General features: G+C 42.0%; 1 protein-coding gene across 1 annotated transcript in view; it reads left to right on the plus strand.

Moving 5' to 3' along the window:
• Positions 1-24,839, plus strand: part of RASA1 (RAS p21 protein activator 1) — a 79,421-nt gene that overhangs the window by 39,274 nt on the left and 15,308 nt on the right. Inside the window, exons 9-19 of the mRNA XM_053298426.1 lie at positions 3,991-4,069; positions 4,805-4,922; positions 5,643-5,799; positions 9,080-9,167; positions 15,778-15,855; positions 17,483-17,640; positions 17,910-17,986; positions 18,431-18,603; positions 23,520-23,679; positions 23,865-24,007; positions 24,689-24,804. Coding sequence (XP_053154401.1) covers positions 3,991-4,069; positions 4,805-4,922; positions 5,643-5,799; positions 9,080-9,167; positions 15,778-15,855; positions 17,483-17,640; positions 17,910-17,986; positions 18,431-18,603; positions 23,520-23,679; positions 23,865-24,007; positions 24,689-24,804 — 1,347 coding nt within the window. The remainder of the gene's footprint in view (positions 1-3,990; positions 4,070-4,804; positions 4,923-5,642; positions 5,800-9,079; positions 9,168-15,777; positions 15,856-17,482; positions 17,641-17,909; positions 17,987-18,430; positions 18,604-23,519; positions 23,680-23,864; positions 24,008-24,688; positions 24,805-24,839) is intronic.

Below are 24,839 nucleotides of genomic sequence, written 5' to 3' on the forward strand. Positions count from 1 at the left end.
GACTGTGAGCCCTCTGAGGACAGGGAACAATCTTTATTTTTATCTATCTATCTAATTCTCCTAAACATACCTGTTGCTAATCCCATGCATGGCAGAGTTCACAATCGAGCTGCTGATTAGCAATGGGGACAGCAGGAGGGAGAGATGTGGTTGCCTGGTGAACAGCCAGTCATGGGGGGAGGCAGAAAGAAGTTGCGGCCCGGCAATCCAGCGACTACCGGAGAAGGGGGAGGGCAGAGAAAAGCAGCGGCCCGGCAAATGGCTGCCTGCGGAGGATAAGTGGGGTGTGGTGGGTGGAGAGAAGTCACAGCCGCTTCTCCCTCCCCCCCCCGCGGTCGCTGAGGGAGGACAAAATGGGGCTGAAGGGGGGGAAGCACAAAAATAAGATGGGGAAGACAGAGAAAACTGGGGACGCAGATGCTCTGTGCCAGGTCAGCTAGTTTCTGTGTAAATCACTTTTGTTGAAAAGTGATATATAAGTAGTAATAGTAGATGTTGCTTCCTTTCCTGGTGCATTACAGAACAAGGTAAGACCAGGGAAGGAAAGGTGGCAATTTGTAATGCCACCACTGCTGGTTTCTCCAGAGAATCTAGATCCTCAATAAAAGGTACCCCCCCACACACATACACACCATCCTTATGCATCGAGCTGATGCCAATTATTACCTTGATGCAATCCAGACCGTCCCCTCTAACACAATGCAAGATTGGCCTGGACTGTTGTTAAGATTTAAAAAAAAAAAAAGGAAAAAAGACTACTGAGTAGTGGCAAAACACCTCAGCACATAGGAAATTTCTCTCTCAGTCCTAGTCATATTTTCATAGTAACCTTATCTTAAAAAACATTGTTCTGTGAATGAAAATAGGTTCCTGTTTATTCCGTGAATCACTTTCCACTTGTTTCAACTATTTATTTCTTACTTGATTTAAAACATGGTTGATTTTTTTTTTTAAGGATCATCATTTTGTTAGCTAAACATTCGGATAATTTACAGTGGATCCAAACTCATGCATAGTATTTCAGTTCATGGTTTTGCTAATTGTTTTTGAACATCTTTAATGGCATCATCTCCTCCGTTCTTTCCCGATTTGCCAATACGAAGCATCCTGTTGATTTTTTTTTTTTTTTTTGGAAACGTTAGACATGCCTTTTGGAGCCACTTTGGGAGAGGAAACTTTGGTTCTGATTCTCCGTATTCTAGACAACTTATGGAAGCACAGCTTGTGATACGTCAAACCCTTCACCTCAGAAGATACACAGGAAATATATTCTGGCACTGGTTTAGGATCCCTCAGATCTGCATAAAGTTTTATAGCATATTATCACATTATATTGTAATACTGTACTGGAGCCAAGCTTATATGCAATTTAATTTTTTCAGCTTGCCATTCTCCCCTCCCCCCCAAAAATAAAAATGGGATTCTTTCTATTTGGCCCATGTATTATAGATAATTTGTGATAAATAATATTCAAAGTAGCTGTTATATGACGGTCTCTTGGGGATAGGTTTCTTTGTTTTTCCCCAACATTTATATTTGTTTGCTTCAGAAATATTTATAAACCTGATCTAGGAAAACTTGAATTCATAAACAAGTTATTTTATTTTCTTCACAAATGGCTGGGAAGTAGATAACATGTGCAGATAGAATGAAACTTTTAATATTAGCATTAGCATTTGAAACCGTGAACTGTGTTTCAGAGTACTAGTTCCATGAAGGAAGTAGGCCAAGATATGCCGAGATTGGTGGGTTCAAACAAAACAATCAATTTAATCAGGTGTGTACATAATACATAATGTGAGAACATAAGAACAGCCCTGCTGGATCAGGCTCAAGGCCTATCTAGTCCAGCATCCTGTTGCACACAGTGGCCCACCAGATGCCTCTGGGGAGCCCATGGGCAAGAGATGATGGCATGCCCTCTCTCCTGCTGTTGCTCCCCTGCAACTGGTATTGAGAGGCATCATGCCTCTGAGGCTGGAGATGCCCCAAAGCTACTGATACTAGTAGCCAGTACAAGTACTGGAAGCAAGCTTTCAAACTAAATTGTATTTTTTACCAAAATATTAATCTGTCATTTTTTGAGCAAGTAGGTAATTTTTTTCTGCAAAAGTGTAACTTGAGCCAGATGTCTTGTGGTTCATGCTTTGTTGACCAAACTGAACATTTATGTTCCATATACATTTCATACTGATGTATTTTTCTCACCTTGACTTTGTTACATGTGTTACATCTTTTAGATTAACCTTGAAAATGCATAGAGCAGAATTTTTCCTTTTCCTATTAACACTCTTCAAGTATGTTTCAATGATGAACATGTAAGGAAAATGTTTAAAAGTTTTCTCTCTAAGCCTTTATTTACTTTTGTCCTTTAAAGTGTAACTTTAACCTGTACCATGTGGTAAGTAGAATGCAGGTTTTCCTGCAAAGTAACATTGCTGATAAGAGTACAGGAAAACCTTGATATTCATGGGAGTTCTGATCTACTCTACAACCGCAGATATGGAATCCGTGGATATTGGGGCAATGGGGAATGGGAGGCAGAGGCGTAACTATAGGGGGGGCAGGGGGGGCACGTGCCCCGGGCGCCATCTTTTTTGGTCACATGGGGGGCACCGCCATGACAATTTTTTTTTTAATTTTTTGTTAATACAAATGTTTCCTGCTCAGTGCAGCAGCACTGCAGCAGTCAAGGGAGCACGTTGGCGCCCCCTCCCCCACGAGCGGTCCCTTCCGCACTGCCCGCGCCCCCCCCATTGCTTTGCTGGCGCCTGGCGGCCAGTCAATGGCCTGGCTTGGCGGCGGCGGCAGGCGCTTGTGAGGAAAAACCTAAGTATAATGTAGTATGTTGGGGGCGCGGGGGGGCGCCATTTCAATGCTTGCCCCGGGCGCCGTTTTCCCTAGTTACGCCTCTGATGGGAGGTTAGGTTCCTGGAGGCAGCAGTACCTTTTTAAATTGCTGCTGTGCAGCGGGGATGGCTCTGGAGGTGCCCCGGCATTTGGAATGGTGAAGGAGGAAGCAGCAGGGACTCCTCCCTCCCAAATGATGACCACGGAAGCGGCACCAGTACATTTTTAAACTGGGGGTGGCTACGGAGATGGCTGCAGCATTCGTAAATGGCAGCGGAATGGGGTGCAGACCAGCCCATGTGGCCATTTGGGAGGGAGGGAGGAGAGATAAGGAGTTGCTTCTGCCTCCACCACCAGCACGAATGCTGCAGCTATCCCCGCCACACAGCGGCTGTTTATCCGCAGCCACCATTTGAGAGGGAGAAGGTGTCCCTGCTGATGCTACTGCCTCCAGAACCATCTCCTCCACACAGTGGCAGTAGAAAAAGGTACCTCCACTGCTGCCACCGCCGACCCATGGATATGCGAGTTCCTTGTATTTGGTTTTTTCCCTCTCATGTATGCCGAGGTCGAGTATGTGGAACTGTGAGCATTGAACCCATGGATAATGAGATTTGTACATCACTAAACTAACATATAAAATTATTTCAAAGTCTGGCTTGTATACTGTGGATTAGGGTCCTTGCACATTAAAGTGACTTCCATTCTTCTTTTCTAGTTAAAGATGAAATCTTGGGAAACTATTGCTAATAAAATTAGTTTCCAGTCTCTGTGGAAATTTTGGGATGTGTTTTCCCCTTACTTTGAACATGGTGTTTAGAGATTTTTGAGTATTTGTTTAAATTTATAAATTCTTAAATGGTCTGTCCATGTTCTTTATTAGTGATGTTCTCTCAGAGTTCTCATGTTTCTTGGTATATTAATGAATTCTGGATACATCAAGACAAATATCTGTGTTGGAATGTGGCGATTGGACAGAAACATGTTTAATTTATATCTGAGTCTTAAGCACATATTCTTGAAACAATTCCCAGTTGTTGTTTTTGGTAAACATTTAAGTAAATATGTTTAGGATACATGTTGTCATTTCCTGTTAAACTAATTTATTCAGACTTTCTTGTTTTGTGTGTTTGTTAACAGTATTGCAGATATCATTGAGCACTATAGAAAAGAACAAATTGTAGAAGGCTACTATCTGAAAGATCCTGTCCCAATGCAGGTGAGACATTGCATACAACCAACAAGAAATTGTATATAATTGAGAAGGATTTATGGGTACCAGTAATAAACAGTGCTGAATGGAGTGTCTATAGTAGGAAGGCAGATAATTTCTGTTGGTTTGTAATCCACATTTTTTTAGGATATGTGACTGTATTATTGCCTGTATGGTGAAAGCAGTTTCTTGGGCAACTAGTTTTCTACCTTCTGAAAGATCTACATTAGTATTATTATCCATGGTAAAATCATTGACTCTCGCAAAGATCTATTTTATTTTTCAGTTCTATTATATTTGAAAAAAATCTAGTGCAAATATTAGTAACTAAATTTGGTTTTGATTATTATTGGCTCAGTTCCTTTCAGATTTCTTACTGTTTTCACTCTGCTTTTAAACTGATGGCAGAAATGGCTTAAGGTATGAGGAAGAAGAGAAATGAAAAGTCCTGTTTTTGTACTAAGCAAAATGTATACAGGAACTGTTGCTGCAGCTGCAGATTTGTCAGTTTTGTCCTAACTTTGTATCACCTCTGCCTTCTCACATGGATTCCTTTAAAAAGTCCTAACAGGAGGTCTTATGTGAGGTAACTCCAACCAATTATATCCTGCAACATAAAGTATTTAAAGGACTGCCATAGGCTCAGGAGAAAAATGTTCTGTGATTTGTAGTGATGCAGTTTAATTGCAGAGTTGTGGCGTTTCAGATTTGAAAACTGATGATTATTTGTTTGTTCTTCAGCATCAAGGACAAGTACTTAATGACACAGATGGTAAAGAAATTTATAATACAATTCGGCGTAAAACAAAGGACACATTCTATAAAAATATTGTTAAAAAAGGATATCTTCTGAAAAAAAGTAAGTGTGGTGCACAGCTGCATGTGTGTTAGGAATTCATTACGTTGTTGATTACAATACGAATAGGCTCTGCTGTCTTTAAGGTCTTGTAGCAAGAAGCTCCAGTGGCAATGAACAAAGTGTGTGTGTGTGTGTGTGTGTGTGTGTGTGTGTGTGTGTGTGTGTGTGTGCGCGCGCGCGCACACACACACACACAGATATACTTCCCAGCCACATCCATATGTTGTCATTCTTTCATGGTCCATCTTTCTTTTGCTCTCTTCTCCTTACTGCAATTTAGAGTTGGTTCTGCATATCGCGGTTAGAGCCCCAATATCTATGTTTCAAGAACACATTGTGGTAGATCCCCTAAACTGTGAGGGATTTTTCAATCCAGGTGTTTCTTCCTAAGATCAGTCAGTGTTTGAAAATGGTTTAATTCTTGTGTTATGCAAGGTTTCTGAAAAGCCACTGTTAATCCGGATGTTAAACTTTTACCTTTCATATTGCCCTAAATGGAAGGGTTGGGAGCAGACTGGATAGAAAGATAGATTTGTTATAGATGTGTACATACTATATTGTGTTGCAAAGCAATCCTGCTTGTATTCATGCACAGCAGTGTTTCAGAGCATGAAAAAAGATATACCAACCCAGTCACCTATCTCTTAGAAATCTGAGTTTGACAGACAGAAACTTCAATTTCCCCCTTATCTTTTGCTGAACTTGGTTTTTTCTTTACAGGTAAAGGAAAGCGGTGGAAGAACTTGCACTTTATTTTGGAGGGGAATGATGCCCAACTTATTTATTTTGAAAGTGAAAAGCGAGCCACTAAACCCAAAGGATTAATAGATCTTAGTGTGTGTTCTGTGTATGGTGTTCATGATAGTCTATTTGGCAGGTAAGGCAGTAGCTACTGTTTCTAATTATGAAGTTGCAGAAAATGTCAGGTTTTCTATAGAGCGTGTCAGATGATTTTAAGTAAGTGTGTATGTATGTGTCTGTGTGTGTTTCCTCAAAAATGCACATATGGTCGAGCACACAAATAATCTTGATTTGTTATTTGAAAAGAGTTTTTTCAAGATATATTTGTTGTCCTTCACAGTCTGGGTTTTTACATATTCTTTTGTGAAAAATATCAAGTTTGTCTTCATTTACATGTTGTGAAGATTACTAGAGATGCCATTTGCTGCTTTTTAGAATCATGTTAAGGATTTTGTTTGAAAAGTACTCTGATATTGGGGAATCATAAATATTCTCACACATTTATAGCTACTGAAATTGAAAACTGTTCAGTATAAGTTTTTCTGAAGCTCCATTGAACCATTTAGATTTTGGAAACTGTTTTTTAGAAGGGCCTTGCTGGATCAGAAGGGATCAAAAATCCATCTAGTCTAGCATCCTGTTTGCCATAGTGGCCAACCAGATACCTTTGGGAAGCCCATATGCAATGCTTTGTTCTTCACTGCCTGCAGACACATTTATTGTATCAAATGTAGGCCTGGTCTACACATGCAGTAGAATGAGGGAAGGTAGAATGGCCTGTACCACTTCAGACTGGTGGGAGTGTGGAAGGAGGAAGATAAAATGTTCCCTTGTATAAAATAAAAAAACCCATCCCTGTAGGTTTTTTGTTAAAGCATTAGTAGCTCAGCTGTACCATTTGCAGAGTGACCTGTGCAAAAGAACATTCAAATTAAGACTCATCTGCAGTCTGAAATGATGCGTTCCACTCTACCATCTCATTCCATTTATATATTCCCGGTCTTTTTTCATCATGTGAAGAAAATATGCAGCATGCATTGGCTATCTTTTTTGTTGTTGTTTTCGTATCTCTGTGGCCCAGGACTGGTGCCTGTCTGCATTTGACCTCCTATTCTTTAGACTCTGCTTAGTCTCCTCAGTTTGAGAAGTTATATATTGTCTGTCCTACGGTTTGGCTTTGTTTGTTGGTTAAAAATTTAACTTTACTTTAATCTGAGTATTGAATTTGCTTAGTGTTTTACAGTCGTTACTAAATAGCAGCTGCCTTAAGCAATTCACATTCACCTAATCAAAACTTTGGCAGCATTTATCTGGAAGCAGCAAAGGTTCCCCTTAATCTGGCAGTGAGTCCATGCGTCTTGTCCATCTGTCCAAGTAGTCCTTAGACTTGAGAGGTGAGGGGATTTGACAGGGGGCCCAGTAGCTGCTTGACTAATTCTAAATGTGCTTCACTTCAGCGAGCAGACAGAATGTTCACCCAACTAATGCAAGACTGGGTCCCTATCTGTTATGCTGGTTAACAGTGTTGGTGCGTTCATTTTACTCCTGCTAACTGGGCAAAGAGGTACTGTTTTAAAGTAGTATTTCTTATGTTTAGCTAAAGAGAGCAATTGTCCCTATTTAGCGTAGCACAATCTCTCCCAGTCCCTGTTGTGGGTGCCTCTTTTTAGATTGTGGACAGGAAAATATCCTCTCATCTCCCTCCCCACCCCCGTATAAATCAAGACCTTTTTTATTGAAATACATTATTAAAATATGTATATACAATAAATAATATGCCACTTGGTCAACTTTTTGAATGGATTTTGATCTTCCCTAAGAAACAATTTATCCACAAATGTTTGTGCAGTGTGCTCTATCTGCATTTTATGTTCTCCTAAACTAGCAGTTGTTGTGATGTGTACAGTGTGCTTTCTTTTTCAGCACCAATCTTTGCAGTTATGTGTGTGTGTGTTGAGATTTATGTGAATTGAATGTGTAAAAAAAACAAACCCAACCATTTTGTATGTTAACCGACTATCAGAGAAATTTAACAGGGAATTGTGTGCACTATCTGTTCAATATGCATAATATTCAAGTCATGTTGGAGGCTTAGTATGAATACATATTGACCAATATGTAGACTCCAAGTGGAGAATATACATATTGACTGGGCAGTATGAGATACAAATCTGGTTAAATGCCTGGTGGACAAAATAGGTCTTTGTGACCCATTTGAAATATGTGAAGTGGAGGGCCATGTTAAACCTTCAGTGGAAGGGAGTCTCACAGTGTGGTTCCCACTGCTGAAAAGTCCCTGTCCCATGCCATGGCCAACCATACTTATAACAGTGGCCTCTGCTGATGATCTTAGTAAGCAGGCAGGCTCATGTGAGAGAATGTAATCTTTTGAGATATAACCAGCCCAAATTGTATAGGGCTTTGAAGGTAATATATTAGAGATGGGGCTGTAACTCAATGGAAGAGCACATGCTTTGCATGCATAAGGTTGCAGGTTCAACCCCTGTCATCTCTAGGTCGAGTTGAGAATCTCTAGAGAGCTGCTGCCAGTCAAAATGGACAATACTGAACTAGGTGGACCACTAGATTGACTCTGAATAAGGCGGCTCCATATGCACTTTGAACTGTGCTTGGAAACAAACTGGTAGGCAGTGAAGATCAAACATTGGAGGAGTAATGTGATCATTGTACATCATTCAGTGTCTTTGTACATTGACTGGAAATATGCAAAAATCCACTGTTGATGCTGTTCAATTTTGCATTTTTAAAAAATCAACAAATGATCAGATTTTATTTGCTTTATTCAGCTCGCATTGACCACAACATATATAAGCGAACCTTGGTAAGAGGATACATATGTTTGTGGAGAAGATAGATTAGTAGCCTAACTTCTAGGTATACTTAAAAACACTTGATTAGAGCACAAGACAACCCAGTCTTCAAGTGCCGCCGCCAACTACTGTTACTAATTTATATACCACTTTTCAACATAAAACTCTCAAAGCAGTTTACATAGAAAAGAATAAGATGGTTTCCTGTCCCCAAAGGGCTCACAGCCTAAAAAGAAACATGGTAGAAACCAGTGACAATTGCTGAAGAGACACTACTGGGGTTGAATAAGGCCAGTTGCTCTACCCTACTAAATATAAAGAAAGTCACCAGTTTGAAAAGTGCCTCTTTGCCTAGCTAGAAGGGTGCTTAGTTGCTTGCTTGGGAGTATAGGGCTGTAAATGGGTTTGAAGCTAGCAAATATTGATATCAAAAATTAGGGTTAGATGCAAAGGTTCTCTCTTAAGAGGAAGGGAATCCAACCCATATGTATTTGAACAAGACCGTTGCATGCCATAGTATTGAGTGGCGCTGTTGCCATTCTGTTAATAGTATTCTGTTTTTTGTGTTTCTCCCCCTTTAAATAGGCCAAACTGTTTTCAGATAGTAGTTCAACACTTTAGTGAAGAGCATTACATCTTTTACTTTGCAGGAGAAACTCCAGAACAAGCACAAGTAAGATTCTTGTCTTTAAATTATCAATTAAGACATCAGTATGCTGTATGTTGTCCTAAAGAATATGGAGGTTTATACATAAGATATAAATGTACTATACTTAATTTTTCAGTTGACAGTATCATTGCATACTCTTGCACTAGACACAAGCGTGGATTCCGACTTCCATGAACAGACTTCTGCTCATGGAATGGGGCTTACCTGCTGAATCCCAAAAACCACTTCTGAAAATCAGGAACCCTCCAGAATGGCATGGGATGTTGCATGGGGGTGCGAGGACTGCAACAGGAAGGAGGAATGGCAAACTTTGGCCATCACCCCCACCCCGTATCCAAGGGCCTTTCACTTGGACAGTAGACCTTTAGATCCAAGTCTGTGTATGCGACATAGATTCTCCATGCATAGTCAATTTAATTCTTAAGCCATGTGTACACTATTGTATTTATTTATCATATTTATATAGTGCCTGATATGTTTACCTCTAGGCAGTGTACACAATTTAAAACAGCAAATATAAAACAGAGTAAAAACAATGAAAATTGCACAAAATAAAAAACAATTTCATGAGATAAAAACAAACAGTTTTAAATTAATTTCAGTTAGAAACTTGAGAGAACAGATGTGTCCTGAGGGTCTTCCTAAAAGCAAACAGAGATGAGAAGCCCAGGGCAACCACAGTGAAGGCCCGACCCTGAGTTGCCACCAAATGAGCCAGTCACAACCATAACCAGACCTCTCCAGATGATCTCAGTAGGTGGCAGGGTTCATGACAAAGAAGGCACTCTTTTAAGTACCCTGGACCCAAGCCACTGAGGACTTTATAGGTAACAAGTGAATTTTAGCCCGTTGAAAAACGGGCGCTAGTAATGCTTTCGGCCCCCGCCGCCGAACCTCCCAGCTGCCCGATCCCACCATTTGTACAGGAAAGAGTTGCTCGCCAGCAGAGCTCCTCTTTCTGCAAAGGCTCTTCTCAAACTGGCGCTTTGATTGGAAAGGACGCCCTTTCCGCTCAAAGCGCCAGTTTGAGAAGAGCCTTTGCAGAAAGAGGAGCTCTGCTAGCGAGCTCCTCTTTCCTGTACAAATGGTGGGATCGGGCAGCTAGGAGGGCGGTTCGGCGGCGGCATTTTTCAGGGCCAATTTGGCCCTTAGTAATTTGGCGGGGGGACGGGAATGGTGGGATCGGGCCCCAAGGTTTCCCCCCCCCGCCCAGCTTTACTGGCGGCGCCAGGCCTCAGCGGCGGCTCCGCCGCCACCTCGGCCAGCTTCCCCGCCGCCTCTTCCCCCGGCGCCTCTCTCCTTTATTTGCGGCGGCCGCTTCTGGCCCCGCCGCCGCCTCACCCGCACTCCCGCCGCCAGTTGCCCCGTCGCGGCCACCGCCACCTCTGGCCGTGGCCACGGCTGCGCCGCCGCTTCTCCCGCACTCTCCTCCTGGCGTAGGCGGCGGCCACTTCTCCTTCTCCCGGCCCCAACATGGCCGCCGGGTCCTGCCGTTCGTGCCTCCCTTGCCCTGTTCTGGGCATGCCCAGAACAGGCCAGGCACGAACGCACGCTTGGTGTCCGTCCACGGACAGACACCAAGCGTTTTATTAGAGAGGATAACCCACACTTTTATTTCACTTTGAAACATAGCAGCAGCCAGTGCAGATCTGGATAGTGGTTCCAGACATTCATAATAAGAGTGACTTAAAGTAGTCAAGCCTGGAGGTTATCAGCATATGTGCCACTGTAGGTCATTTGCCTCCAGAAATAACCAAAGCTGATAAAAAGTGTTCCTGGCCACTGCCTCAACCTGAGAAACCAGAGAGAGTTTTGGATCCAGGAGCACTCCCCCGCTATGTACCTGCTCTTTTAGGGTGAGTTTAACCCCATCCAGAATAGGCAGATCTAAACCATCTCTTGGGCCTCGACCTCTCACAGTTAGGAACTGAGATGTAGGACGTACACGAGAATAGGTTGTAGGATGTACAGTCAGCAGCAGTTTGTCCACATCCTCAAGAGTCACAAACTGAATGTGATCCCATCTAATCCTATAAGAGGAGTTGCTGAACACCTCCACAGTATTTATTTTATTTTATTTTATTTTATCTTATCTTATTTTATTTTTTACATTTTATATCCTGCTCTGTTTCCAAGGAGCCCAGAGCGGTGTACTTCATACTTAAGTTTCTCCTCACAACAACCCTGTGAAGTAGGTTAGGCTGAGAGAGAAGTGACTGGCCCAGAGTCACCCAGCAAGTATTTGGCTGAATGGGGATTTGAACTTGGGTCTCCCCGGTCATAGTCGAGCACTCTAACCACTACACGACACTAGCACAGTAGACTCTGTGCTAACTGTGGAATCCAGTTTGGCCCAAATATGTGAGATTTTATCTGCAAAAAAGTCATTGAAGACGGCACAGTGCGTGACTGATGGTTCCAAGTTCAAATGGGCATGAATTTATGGAAGCAATGTGGGCAGAAAAGAACCGCTGCTTTGCTGCCTGTACTGCCAGACCATAGATTTTCAGATGTGATCTGTGATCTGTCAGTTTTGCATCAAGTCTTCCTCCAGTTGCGCTTGTCATTTACTTGTGGCTTCAGCTCCCTTAGTTCTTGCTAAAACGATGGGGCTAATTTTGAAGCAGGTTGGACAAGACACTTTGGAGTTATTGTGTCTACTGCTCTAGTGAGTTCATTATTCCATGTTTGCACTAGAGCATTAACAGAATCACTTGCCAGAGCCAACTCTAAACCCATTCAAGGCTTCTTGGAATCCTGTTGGATCCAGTAAACTTCTCCAGTGGACCAACCTATTAGGTCCTTTGTCCCTGCAGAGGTGGGTTGCAGTTGCAGGTCCTACCTTAACCAGATGGTGGTCCATCCATGACAATGAGGAGATGACAGGAGTTCCCACCCATAGATCACCACCCTAATCAGTGCAAAAGACCAAATCAAGCATGTGACCAGCATCATTTGTGGGTTCCAAAAGCAGTTGCGATAGGCCTATAGTCGTCATGGCCACTATGAACTCCTGAGCCACTCCCAACAACCCAGTCCCGAATTGAACATTGAAGTCCAACAACAACAACCACCTTGGCAACTCCAGTGTCAACAACACAACCAGATCCATCAGCTATGTTATGGACTCTGTTTGGCAGTGGGGTGATCATCACATTAACAGAAGTCCCAGTCTGTCCTTGATCCCTAGACTTAGGTACACACATTCAGTGTAGGCCAGGTCCCTGACAGGGATCCTTGTAAGAGCGATGGTATTCTTATAGACCACAGCTACCCCATCTCCCCACCCGCATCCTCTCACCTACTCCACCATGGAGTAACTGACCGGGAGAAGACAGGACCAAATTGGACCACTAGCCTCTTCCGACCAGATCTCAGTAATGCATACCAGGTCGACTCCTTCATCCAGAATCAAGTTATGGATGATTTCAGACTTATTTTGGACTGACCTGGCATTATAGAGTAATAAGGTGAAGTTCTTTGGGTAATTGGCATTGATCTCCAAGGTCAAAAGAGGTGTAGGATTGCTGGAAGGGGAAAGAACAATTAAATTTAGTTAAATTTGGTTTAGCCAGCTTACCTAAGGGAACCCTGGACATTGTAATTCTGTGATGAAGCTAGTGCACTCTCTCAGAAAATTCTAAGAGTTCTCAGAAATAGTAGGAGAACAGTACAGATCCCTGGTTGCTTTGAAGCTATGCAGTGCAACTGGGAACTGCATTATTTGACAAGTTTACTGTGTGTTCATTTCAAAGAAACTACATGAGAACCATCTGGTTGAAAATACAAGAAACCCTTGTTATCCATAGATTCATTATCTGCAGGTTCATGTATCTGCGGTCGGGAAAAAGACACCCGACCTCGGTGTATGTGGGTGGAGGGCATTTATCTCTGAGTCAGGGGTGGAGGGCATTTCCAACTGCCATTTTGTTTCTCGGAGCCTCAAAATGGCTCCGTTTAAAACACCACCACCCCCCCAGGAATTTTGGCCGATTTGGGGGCATATGGCCAATTCCAGAGCACAGCACAATTTGGGATGAGCAGCAAAACATTTTGAGGAGATTCTCCCCCTCCCCCCAAAATTGGCTGATTTTCATCCATTTTCCCAATGACTGAGAACCTAACCCCCGTGATACCATAGCCCCCAATGTCTCGATATTCATGGTTTCCATATCCATGGTTGCAGGCAGGAATGGAACCCCCGCAGATATCGAGGTCCTCTTGTGCATATAAATCTTGGATGCATCCATATAGTATCTTTTGTGGTGATGATGGTGAGATCTAAAGATCCAAAAACCTTATCAAGCACTAAAAGATATACTAAATCTATGCATTATCTGTGAAATAAAGGGGCAAGAGTACCTATTCTTCCTCGAAATCATAATAAAAAGTTATTTTATTCACTGTTACAAGAACAGTTAGTGTGTGGTAACTTTTGCTTTGAGGACTAGCAAGCAGGGCTGTGCATCACATTTATTTATTTGTTTGTTTTATTGCATTTCTATACCACTAGTATAGAAGTCTCTAGGCGGTGTACAGATTAAAACATAATATAAAAGAAAACATTAAAAATTGATAAAAACAGATAAAAATCACAATAGATAAAAACACACATTAAAATTTAAATTTCAGTTAAAAGCCTGGGGAAACAGGTATGTCTTCAAGGTCCTCCTAAAAGCAAACGGAGAAGGAGATGCTCTTATTTTAGCAGGGAGCGCGTTCCAAAGCCCTGGGGCAGCCACAGAGAAGGCCCGGTCCCGTGTTGTCACCAAACGAGTTGGCAGCAACCATAACCAGACCTCTCCAGATGATATTAATAGGCAATAGGGTTCATGACGGAGAAGGTGCTCTCTTAAGTACCCTGGACCTAAGCTGTTAAGGGCCTTATAGGTAATAACCAGCACTTTGTATTTCGTTCAGAAACATATTGGCAGTCAGTGCAGTTCTTTTAAAATCAGTGTTATATGGTCCCTTCGGGTAAACCCAGAGACCAGTCTGGCTGTCGCATTCTGTACCAATTGTAGTTTCTGAACTACGTACAAAGGCAACCCCACATAGAGTATATTACAGTAGTCAAGCCTAGAGGTTACCAGCATATGTACCACCGTTTTAAGGTCACTACTCTTCAAGAACAGATGTATCTGGCATATCAGCCGAAGCTGATAAAAAGCACTCGTGTGGAGGAATAAAAAGCACTTCTCCTATATTAGACATTAGTCTAATATATAAATAATAGATAAATAATAGATATAAAAACTCTGTTATGTATTAAAAAGTCAGTTTAATACAAAGTCATAGAAAAATTGTGCCTCCTGGCATAATGTGAAATAGATTATCTAGCATGATTCAGAAGTGTATATGCACATCAGACACATAACTGCCAAATGTATCTGCAGTATATCCTGCAACAACATTAACAATATTTATTTCATTCAAATTATTGACTGTCAAATATAACAGTGAAGGAAACATACAGTATAGGCATCTATATTGTTTGTGTGTGTTAAACGTTTAATTAGATTTGTATTTTTATATTCCAATTTAATATCTTTGTGTAACTGGTATATAGTCTTATTTTGTGTTAAATGTTTTGTAAATCGCCTTAAGATTGTTTTAATGAAAGTATAAAAGATATAATGAAGGTATAAAAAACTAACAGTAGAATAAATAAATAAAACCTGGTAATGTCCCTCTTTCAGTCTTATTCTTAAGTGAATCTATTTTGACAAAGTGAAATTTCTTTCTAAGAATCTCGATACAGGGAATATGCCCCCTGCACTTAAGAACTTATCTTCTAACAACAAAAGTCACCTTCCACTTCTTTTCAAACCTACACTTGCCAAAACTCTCAGACATTAGTATCCAAATTATTGAGAGAAACCTATCTTTTCAAAAGATCTCCGATGAATAATACTGACACTAACAGAAATTGCCCTAAAATCTAGGCAGTAGGGATATGCACAAATGGTTTTGGTGCCTCTAATTCGAGACACCAAAAGGATTAGAGTTCCCACAGCTGAACTCTAATCTTGGCAGGGGTGAGTGGTCATTTGAAGGGGAGGGAGGCAGGTCTTACCTGCCCCTCCATTGCTGCTCTGCCATCCCAGCTATTCTGTTCTTACAAAACCTGCCTCCCTCCTGTTAAAGCAACCACTCTCTGCCCCCCTGCCCCTGGATGTGCATTAAGCACTTTTTGCACATCCTTAGTGGACAGTTGAAATGTTAAACAACTCCATCAGTTGTCTCACATGATGCAATCTCAAATCTTTAAGAAACAATAACAAGCTATTCTATAAGTGTATTCATAACTTTTATTTTGCATTGATAAATAACAGTTATTGTGCCGACCAGCTAAGACCAGAATTTTGTCAAATTCTTTGTAAGTCTTGCCTAGAGACAAGTTATAAATAAAAGCAATTCTATAAATGTATTTATAATATGTCTTTAGGCCTAGTCACCACCCACAAGTGGGGTGGGAGATCAGAGCAGCAGGGGGGAAAGATGAAAACAAGCAACTTTAAAGCAGAAAAAGTATGTGAGTTAGAAACCTGTAATAACTGCAATTTGGTTAGTGGAGTCTGTATTGCTGAGATGTATTGCTTTTATTTTGTAGGACTGGATGAAAGCTTTGCAGACATTCTGCAATTTACGAAAAACTAGCCCAGGGACTTCAAATAAACGTCTTCGTCAGGTAGAATTATGCAGTTCCTTTTTCTTTCTCTGCCCCCCATTGGTTGAAATTTTGTTTAGATGGATGCTGTTCCCCTCTCCCTTTTTTCCTTTTTCCTTTTGGTTGTGTCATCTTTCTTTCATTTCCACATGCCTACATTGCAATGGGTGTCATACCGCCCCAATCAGCTATGTTGCTGCTCAGGCACAGAGAAGTGTGTCAGCAATTCTCAGCTTCCACAGGCGACAAGGAGAGATGTTCATTCCGGCTGCCATCAACTTATTCAAGGCAAAGTTGATGGCTCAGATGTTATATGGGGCACAGCTGGGACCCTACGCTAACTATTCCCTCCTGGAGGGGTTCAAGCCAGGTTCTTAAGAACATTATATCTGACTCCCAAATGCATTTCTAATGCAACTTTGAGATTTGAATCAGGCATTATCTCGATAGAAGCCAGAGCCTTTAATACTAATAAACTGGTCTCTGGTCTCCTTCCTTTGTTACTATTAGATTGGCACTGCTCGAGCTGTGTCAGGAAACTCCATACCTGTGGTCTTTCACCTGAGGCAGTCCTCTCTGTGAGTTTGGACAGGGCCAAAGAACTTATTAAACGAAGGATCTGGGATATTGAGTTTCAGAAAGATCTGTCAAGGACATATGGTGAGAGGAGAACTTGCCCAGCAGATTATCTGTTTCTCCTTAGTTTCCCCAAACATAGATGGACCTTTTCGAGGGCCCATATGCCCTTCCTTCAGAATTCTTGGCTGGTAGATAAAATAGAATTCCAATTGAGCAGAGATATTGCCCCTGTAACGCTGATGAGATTGAATCAGTTGCACATGTGCTCCTGCGGTGTGTCTTTTATATAGGCTTTAGGTGAAGGTTAATTGACCCTCTTTTACATAAATTGCCAGGTCAGTCGGATGAATTTTACACCAAATATCTGCTAATAGATGTTAATTCATCAATCACACACACTGTGGCAAAATTCTGTTCTGCAATACAAGTTCGTCGCACTCTGCTCGCTAATGGTTAGATTCAGTATATAGTTATGTTATTAATATGGCTATGTTTAAAATTTGATATTGTTTTAGATTTTGTGTTATTAATCAAAAACCGTAATAAAGACTGACTGACTGAATGGGTGTCATTCAAAACATTTCTAGAGGTTGCTTTGTGTAGGTCAGGGATTCTCAAACTTGGGTCCTCAGGTGTTATTGGACTTCAGCTCCCATAATCCCCAGCCTCAGTGGCCTTTGGTTGGGGATTATGGGAGTTGAAGTCCAATAACACCTGAGGACCCAAGTTTGAGAATCACTGGTGTAGGTGCAGACCTACACAGTTGGTCACCTGAAGGATATCCATCTTGTGTAAGCAACCTGTTGTATTAGCAGAACTGTATTAAAATAGAAACCAGATAGTAATATCTAAAGTAGTTGTAAAAGCAAATCTAAATGTTCTGTGCTGATCTCTTTATACTTGCTTTCACTTTACATTTAATACCTCACTGGTGAAGCTGAGTTCTTAAAAAACATATATTCATACTTGGTCAAATTAAGATTTTAGCATGGAGTGTGTGGTTGGTGGGGGTGGGGAGTCCTCACTGCATAAAGCTTGATTTTAAATCTGTTTTGTATAATTTCTCTAGGTCAGCAGTCTTATACTACATGTTGAAGAAGCCCACACACTTCCAGCAAAGCATTTTACTAATCCTTACTGTAATATCTACCTGAATAGTGTACAGGTGGCAAAAACACATGTACGAGAAGGACAGAACCCTGTGTGGTCAGAGGAATTTGTTTTTGAGTAAGTTGGGTTATTTGGTTACTTTTAAAACCTAGAATGTAAACTCTGTTTCAGTTAAGATGTTTTGTATGTTATGATTTTTTTCTCCAGTCATTGGTTTTTGGGTTTGTTTTGCCATGAATGTGTAATAAAACAATTTAATAGCAAGTGACTGGCTGCCAATTGATGAAGCTACATGTAAAAGAAATATAAGCTATCTTGCATTGCCTTAATTTGGAATGTCAAAGTGGAGGTCTAATGTGAATCAATTTTTTTTTACTTTTTTCTAGTGATCTTTCATCGGATATCAATAGATTTGAAATAAGCCTTAGTAATAAAACAAAGAAGAGTAAAGATCCGGATATATGTACGTATTGTCACTTAAAAGAATGTTATTTTTTTAAAAATTGGAAGTACATGAGCCCTCTTCAGATATTCTGTATATTTTTAAAAAGCAGAGACTGTACTTGAGTACAACATCTCGAGAATGTGCCCTAAAGTCCTGCCCTTATGCTGACACACACCAAAGCTTTACTTGCCCACTGTTCTTTGCAGAAACGCTGTAACTGTGGACAGATTGGAGCACCCCATCATTCTAATCATGGGCAGAATCTGTGCAGAGCTAGTGTTTAAGATATATTTTTAACTTTCATTTTTAGGGTGGAGTTATGGGTAGAAGGATTTTATTTCCTGTTAGATTATTGCTTATTTAAACAGTAAACTTCTCAGATAACTCAGATGATAGACATATTTTCATTATGATGCAATTCTGCTGCACGATTAACATAGCCTTTAACCATTTTATTTGAAGTGTTTATGCGGTGCCAGCTAAGCCGACTACAGAAAGGACAGGCAACAGATGAATGGTTTCAGCTCAGTTCACACATACCTCTGAAAGGTATTGAACCAGGCTCTTTGCGTGTTCGAGCAAGATACTCTATGGAGAAAATAATGCCAGAAGAAGAATACATTGAATTTAAAGAGGTATTGAGTTATTCAATTTTAATTGCACCTTTAAAATGGCTTGAAATAAATATTAATACTTAAAGAAGTTACCCATCAGCACATTATGGCTGATGATTCCTGGTCTTCCAAGGCATCCGTGCTTCTACACAGCTCTCACTAATTTCATTTTGGCTCATGCAGGAGATGCTATTTCTGTTCCATATAAATTCTCCTTGGACAAAACTTTAAGATCTATGAGGTAATCCATGTTCCCTCACAACTGGGTCTTCTGTGCCTGCACAGTAGTCCCACGGAGGAATATCTAGTTCCTCCGGTAGATATTCCAGCATTCTGAGGTGCATGGGCAGTGTCCGTTAAATTAGACGAGGGACTGCCTTCCCCCTCAGTTCTTGCTCATCCGTCATGCTTGTCCCAACACAAAGGTTCTGCTCCTTTCGCCCTTGTTTGTTTTTATGGAAAGAAAAGTTTATTGGGTTGATTTTCAGCTTGAGTTGGACTGGTTTCTCGGATAGTATTTCGAATCTCCTTTTATTCTGATCAGTTTGTGTCTTTATCTGTGTTTGGCTTTGCCCTTGGATCTCCCTTCAATCTTGGTCACGCTAGGTGTTTTTCTGGTTTTGATTCAGCCTGCTAGACTACTCTTTACCTCATGGATGTTAGAAAAACTTTTAAAGATCTGCAGGGATACTCTCCTGTCTTCTGATAGGCATGAGGACTGCTTAATTTTTATTTTTTTTTGAGGGGAGGAGAGAATCATAATATGAACATCTTCAAAATCTGCCTCTCCTCCAAACAAACGAGAAGAAGCAGAGAACTTAGATGTCAGGCTGCTCTCTAACACACCGCGCTCCGACCCCCGACACCAATGCGGAGCCTATCAATATCATTGGTACTGACTTGGCCAGCCATCAACCACATCAAATTCTGCATCATCCAAACACCGGGATGAATCGAATTTTTAAAAGCCAGCTTCGCTTTAAAAGGGTGACCATCTCTACCATATGAAGAAAAGAAAGCATGATCGGCTGCTTCCAGCCAGCTCAAATCTAGTGCCGACAATCTATCCACTTAACCAACAAAGCCAACATTGACCCCTACTGCTATGCTTTTTCCGTGTACTCCATCGCCATTGACTGCCCAGCCTCGAGGAATCTTTCCTCTGGCTCCTGGGCATTCCCAAGTTTCGACGTCAAATTTGACATCTATGCCAGCTTCCATTGCTACATCTCAAGATTCTTCACTGTCTTTGACTCTGGTGCCGTCAACGTCGGTCATCTCGGTGTCGAGACCTACAAGACCTCGGTGTCGCCACTCTACAAGATTACTAGACCAATGTCTACGTCTATGATTACACAACTGTTGACAACGCCTATAACCGCTAAAACCCCTTCTGACGTGCGTCCGACACCATCAGCTTCAGCTGTTTGCCTTGCTCCAGCACACCTTTTTCTAATAATAATCTCACATGCATTGACGCCTGGCCACTCTCCTCGTGAAGGTGGCTCGGACTCTAACAAGGAGCGCCACCATTCCCTATTGGAGCCTCCTCCAGTTTCTTCTGTTGCTTCTCCGCACTGGCTGGAGTCTCTTATGGATCCAACACAACCACCCCATCAGCCTCAACCTTCAAGGGGTTCTATTGACCGAAGGTTTGGATGATGATGATGATACTGAATCCATCCCTCCCAAGACTCCTTAAGCCTCACCAGCCCATCACATTCCAAGATGCTCGCCAGTTTACCCATGGAGTGAACATTACTACTCAGCTCCACATCTGCCAGTTCATCCACTGAACTACCTGAGCTCGCCAAGTGCACTTGACCGAGGTTACATTCGTGGACATGACAAATACAAGGACACAATGTGCTTCACTTCACCTGGGCTTCCCTGTGACTTTGAAGATTACCATTGGTGGAAGACCATGAAACTACGAGAACTACTCTGAGCTTTCAGCACCTGCTCGTAGAGAAAAGACATTTGCTCCTGAAACCTTTAAGCACCTTACCACACCTGCAGCTCAGCCAGCTCATTCTGTGCCTCAGTCACATGTGCGGTAAATTGAACAGCCCTCAAGGTCCTGCATAACCTTCAGGATGCAAGCCCTCACCAAAGGTGAATATAACTTGTCCACTGCATCTGACAAGGCATCTGTGCAGACTGAAACCTATCTGGCACGTCTCCTGACAATCTGGATTTACAAATTAAATTAACATATTTACAGATTTACATGCAAAATAAAATCACGGATCAAAGTTGCTGAAAGGTGTCCCTGAACAAAAAGGTCTTCAATTCACACCTGAAAACATACACTAGGGCGGTTCACATGATTATCAACTTGTCCAAATGTGCCTATCTTCTGTCACCAACCTGATTTTCACCTTTCAGACCTCTCCAAAGCAGAGGGCTCACGCCATACAATGCCTCCTAGACTTGATGGTCTCCTGCAAGACCATGGTTGCACACCCTTGCTTGAATATGTGCAGGTTACAGCTTTGTTTCTTCTCCGTGTTTCAACCGAACCTAGACAAACCAAATGGCTGACAATCCCATCTCATGTCATGTGCTCTCTTCTGTGCTGGATTATGCCTCATTCGCTATCTTGTGGTGTTCCCTTCTGCCTTCACTCCCCATCCATTATGCTGACCACAGAATGGAACACACAACATCAGAAGCTCCACATCAATTTTCTCAAGCTCCTGGTTGTCTTCCTATCCTTGAAAGCTTTTCTGCCTGTTCTGCAAGACAGTGTAGACCAAATCCATCTGGACAACACAACAGTGCTTGCCTATATAAACCACCAAGGTGGCACGGTGTCAAGATCTCTAAAAACAACCTGGCCCTACAGCTCTGTGAGTAGTGCCTGGCCAACGGCATTCACCCCATAGCACTCCACATCAAGGGGGTCAACCACTTCCTGGCAGACTCTCTGAGCAGGGACTGAGAATGAGAGTCTCTCATTCTCTCTGCTTTACATGAATGGGAACTGAATGAGACAGTTCTTCATGACCTCTTTCACTGCTGGGGCACTCCCCGAGCGGACTTATTTGCTACCCAAGCCAATGCCAAATGTCAACATTTCTCCTCAAAGGCAGGTGTAGAACCGAGAACTGGGGGATGTGTTCCAGATGGCCTGGAGGGATGACCTTTTCCATCTGTTCCCTTCCATTTCCACTGCTTTCCAAAGTTTTAAGCAAGATCCTACAGGATCGGACTCCATGCATCCTCGTCTCCCCTTGGTGACTGAAGCAACCCTAGTTTCCAACCTTCTCAGACTATCCAAGGGCCAACATAGTCTTCTTCCGCTCAGGCAGAACCTAGTCCCAGAAATCTATACAAGTTCTTCACCATGCCCTAGGAACCCTCAACCTGACAGCCTGGAAGCTACACTATTAGACCAAATCCTCCTCAATGAAAGGAAAGCATCCAGCAGAAAAAAATTACATGTGTAAGTGGAAATGCTTCACATCCTATGCTGCAACACACAGCTTAGACCCCGTCTTGGCCTCCATCTGGCAAATCCTCATGTATCTAACTTCCCTTGAGAGTGGAATTTCCAGCACCATGCTTGAAGGTTCACCTTGCAGCTATTTCCGCTTGCCACCTGCGGTGGGATGGCCACTCTGTCTTCATCCACCTTGATTCTAAGTGCTTTCTCAAGGGCATTAACAACCTGTACCCACTTGTGTGGAAACCTGTTGAACTGTGGAGCCTATCTCTTGATCTTTCAATGAATTGTCTTTTGAACCCTTGCTCTCCTCCCTGAGGTACCTCTCCCTGAAGACTTCCTTCCTAATAGCCATCACATTGGCCAGGCGGGACAGTGAGCTTTCTGTTTTAAGGGCTGACTCGCCATGCACAAAATTCTACCCTGACAGAATTCCCCATTCTGAACGTGACATAATACTACCCTGACAGAATACCCCAAACCTGCTTTCTGTCCCAAGGTGATAACTGACTTCCACTTCAGTCAGGGCGTCATAGTACCTACTTTCTTTGTCAACCCACCCACACCTCTGGAACATGCACACTCTGGACGTTCATAGATGCCTCCTGTACTACTTATACTACCTGGACCGCACATAGTATTTCCACCGCTCTAACAAATTATTTCTTACACTGGCTCCAACAAGAGATTGGCAGTCTCTCTCCAGATGCTCTCTAACTGGCTCATTGAATTCATCTTTTCCTGCTATAGACAGCAAAGGGTTCCAGCCTCCAACTAGAGTCCAGGCACATTCCACCAGTACCATGGTGACTTCCGCTGCCCACATGTCTGGAATCAGTATGGCTGATCTCTGCAAGGCTGCCATCTGGTCTTTGGACTTGCCCTTTGTAAGGCATTACACTGTGGATCTCCTCTCAGCTGCTGAGGCCATATTTGGTGGGGCAGTTTTCAAAAAGATACACTTAATCACGCTAGCACTCATCTCCGTCTCCAGAGCTAGTTACTCATCCAGTTGTGAGGGAACATGAATCACCTCAGAGATAAATGGGTTGTTTACCTGTAACTGATGATGTCTCTGGTGATTCATGTTCATTCAAAACAACCGCCTGACCAACCCCACTGCTAGCGTGCATCCACAGTATTATGCTTTTACCTGTCTGCCTGGGCTCTGCTGGTCTTGGTCTCTTCTCACATCGCAGCGGCCGATTCAGGGACTGAGAGGGGCGGTGCTCTTCTGCCTAATTTAACAGATGCTGTCCATGTGCCTCAGAATGTCTGAGAGCACCCATCGGAGCTAGATATTCCTCCACAAGACTACTACACAAGCACAGACGACCCAGTTGTGAGTGAACATGAATCACCAGAGAGATTGCCTGTTACAGGTAAGCAACCTGTTTATAGTTCAGGAACAAGGTACTTTCATTTTGTGGTAAGCTCTTGGAGTCCTTGTAGAATTATTGTCAATTTATGGCCTTGTTTCTATTTTTAGTTGGTACTGCAAAAAGAGCTGCATGTAGTCTATGCCTTATCACATGTATGTGGACAGGATCGAACCCTGCTGGCTAGCATTTTACTGAAGATTTTTCTTCATGAAAAACTAGAGGCATTATTGTTGCGAACACTAAATGACAGGGAAATAAGCATGGAAGGTACAGTATGAATATATTAATTTAGATTACTGAAAGTAATTTTCCAGGACATTCCCCGTATCCATTCCCAGCACACATGTTCTCTTCCTTTTGAAACACATTTTCCCCATTAACCACCCTTTTATTTAAAGAATTGCACATTTTAATATTTACATTCCGATTTATGAATATGCATTTTTGTTCAGATGAAGCAACAACCTTATTTCGTGCGACCACACTGGCAAGTACACTTATGGAGCAGTATATGAAAGCTACAGCCACGCGTTTTGTTCACCATGCTCTAAAGGACTCTATTTTAAAGATAATGGAAAGCAAGCAGTCTTGTGAGGTGAGAAACTGCACTGACTGCATCTTGGACCATTTCATATCATGGGTGAAAAAGACATATTTTTGTTAGCTGTTTTTCTCATAGCCCTCTTTCTTGAAAGGGGTATGAGCAGCATTTTAGCTGCCACAACTCTGCAGAAAGATGGTGACTCTCTAAAGGCTGCTCAGTAAGCTTCATGGCTGAGTATTGTTTTAAATCTGGGGTTCCACTTTCAAACCCAGCCCTCTAGCTGCTGAGCTATTTTGGTTCTGAACCAGGTAGTTATGATGATTTTACATATTTTTGTCAGCTTTTGAAGCCTGCGCTGTTCTTTTCAAAAGTAAATTTTGAACATATTAGAAATGTTCTTTGAAATTATTATGAGAAGAATGGAGTATATATTTAACAGTAGCCCACTAGGAATTGATTTGGTGGCAAGTAGGAAGGAAGCATATAACTGTTTTCAAGCCTTATTAAACATAGACTTGTCGGGCTCCATTCTGAAGGCTTTGAGGAGATCAGAGTGATTGATAGAATAGAAGCTTCCTGGATCCTGCAACCCATGGACTCATTGCTGAAAGCAGGAGTCCGGTGTACTGCTAATCACCCTACCCTTAAACTGGCTTTTTAATAGGAAGTAAGTTGACTGATTATATTCTGAGCACAACACTTTGGCTTACCAATGTTTATAATATTTTTCAGTTAAATCCTTCAAAGTTAGAAAAAAATGAAGATGTAAATACTAATTTATCGCATCTGCTGAGCATCCTTTCAGAGCTGGTGGAGAAAATATTCATGGCTGCAGAAATATTACCACCGTAAGTTCATAAATAGGTCTTCAAAGGCTTTTCAG

The sequence above is a fragment of the Hemicordylus capensis genome, chromosome 2, assembly GCF_027244095.1.
Source record: "Hemicordylus capensis ecotype Gifberg chromosome 2, rHemCap1.1.pri, whole genome shotgun sequence".
NCBI lineage: Eukaryota > Metazoa > Chordata > Lepidosauria > Squamata > Cordylidae > Hemicordylus > Hemicordylus capensis.